Raw genomic sequence first — 1,985 nt, 5'->3', positions numbered from 1 at the left:
ACACGACGTTTTATTTTTTTTTTTTTATTTCCGGTGAAAAAGTTTCCCGGTCGAAATTAATTTTAAAAAAAAAAATTTTTTTTTTTTCTATTTCGGAAACGTAATACTTATGTATATATTTATTTATTTATTTAAAAATTGTACTATTAAGCGCTATAATAATAATAATAATTATTATTATTATTAATCGATTAGATCAATAATTAATTTTAATTAATTAATAAAAAAAAACAAATTAATGCCGTTTTTCTATAAGCTAACATTTTTTTTTTTTACACGCGAATGAATTCTAAAAAAGAAAACAAAACAAATCTATTTACACGACGTTCGTTTCGTTTCGTTAAAAGAAAAAAAATGTCGGTTATTATATCGCGATGACGTAACGAATTCGTTTCGCGCTTTTATTAAATTTAAACCGTGGCAAAAGAAAAATACATTTTTTGAATGTTAGCAAAAGAATCGTTACCCGAACGCACTCTTCCGTCGTACGTAACGTTTTATTATTTTAGTATGACGTTATCGGAAATGTAGTACGTTCTGTAATAAGAATTATCGTCTGCTTAAAAAAAATGGCGGGAAATTCAAAAAAAAAAATAATGTTAAGCAAATGGCGTAATGCGATAATTATCGTATTGTTTTCGCGTTGATAATGATTAATTAATTATTTTTTTTAATAAGAAAAAAAGTTTAATTAACGTTTTCTTTTAATTAATTAATTATTTATTAATTTAATCGTCGGCGAATAGAAAAAGAGAGAGAGAGAGAAAATATTTTTTCAAAAAATCGGTTACAAAACGGTTTTTTTTTTTTTTTTTTTTCATTTTTTGACTTTATACACGCATTAATAACGTATTGAACGTTTCTACATAAATTACATAGAGACATAAATTTTTGGTAACAATGTGCGTATACGCATATAAATAAATAACTTATTAATTTTATTAATTAATTAAAAATACCGAAAACTAATTAATTTAGACTTATGCTTTTTTAGTTATTGCACTGAGCAATTAACTCTCATATTTAATAATAATTAATATCTACTTTACAATATATATATACATACATTTATTGTTATTATTATTATTATTTATTTTTATAAAAAAAAAAAAAAAAAAAAAAACGTTTTCGTGTATATTTACTTATTTACACGTCATTTTATATATTTTTTTTTTGGGGGGGGGGCGTGGGCTAAACGACAAAAACGTGAAAGAAAAAAATTTTAATAATGATAATAATAATAATTTACGTTTTTCGATTATTACTTTTTAATAATGATAGTAATAATAATAATAATAAGTAACGGTTGATCATTATTTATTATGTAATTAATTTTTTTTTAAAATTATATTTACGTAAAATTTAAAATTTACCCTGTCTTTTATCGATAATGGCGGAGTTATCATTATTATTATTATTATTTTTAATATGTAACCTTTGACCTTTCTTTCTTCTTTTCTTTCTTTTTCTAACCCCCTCTCCCCTCTCTCGTTCTGCCTCTTTTAAAGAAGTAATTTTTTTTTTGTCGTGTGCGCGTTTTCGAACAATTCGAGAAGAAAAGCAGAAAAGGAAGGAAGAAAATTTTTTTAATTTGGAAAATCATCATCATCATCATCATCATCATCATCATCATTATTATTTACACTGACGAAACGAACGGAAAAAATTTTTTTTTTTTTTTGCTGTTACGTATGGTAGAAACGAACGCGAAATGAAATTCAAAAAAAAAAAAAAATTATGACGTTCGATTTCCGGTTACGTTTCCTCCCTTTTCCTCTCTCTTCCTTCCCGCCTCCCCTTTTCTCCCCCCCCGTGCGAAATTTTTTTGTTTATTTTTGATTTTTACGTGGAGTCGCATCGCTCGGACCGTCGTTAATAACAATACTCGGACCTTCGTTCGAACAAACGGAATCTTCTGGAGTTCGCGATGCTTCCGCTTCCGTAACTTCAACATCCGTTTGTTTCGATGACATTCTATTTGCTTG

General features: G+C 26.3%; 1 protein-coding gene across 1 annotated transcript in view; it reads right to left on the bottom strand.

The window, feature by feature from the left end:
• Positions 1–1,829: 1,829 nt before the first annotated feature.
• Positions 1,830–1,985, bottom strand: part of Phum_PHUM394840 (class D atypical G-protein coupled receptor GPRgbb4, putative) — a gene marked incomplete at both ends in the record, with an annotated part of 2,063 nt that continues 1,907 nt past the window's right edge. Inside the window, one exon of the mRNA XM_002428589.1 lies at positions 1,830–1,981. Within this exon, the coding sequence (XP_002428634.1) occupies positions 1,830–1,981 (152 nt within the window). The remainder of the gene's footprint in view (positions 1,982–1,985) is intronic.

This window comes from Pediculus humanus, genomic scaffold (assembly GCF_000006295.1).
Source record: "Pediculus humanus corporis 1103172107888 genomic scaffold, whole genome shotgun sequence".
Lineage (NCBI taxonomy): Eukaryota > Metazoa > Arthropoda > Insecta > Psocodea > Pediculidae > Pediculus > Pediculus humanus.
This window is presented reverse-complemented; position numbering and strand designations above follow the sequence as displayed.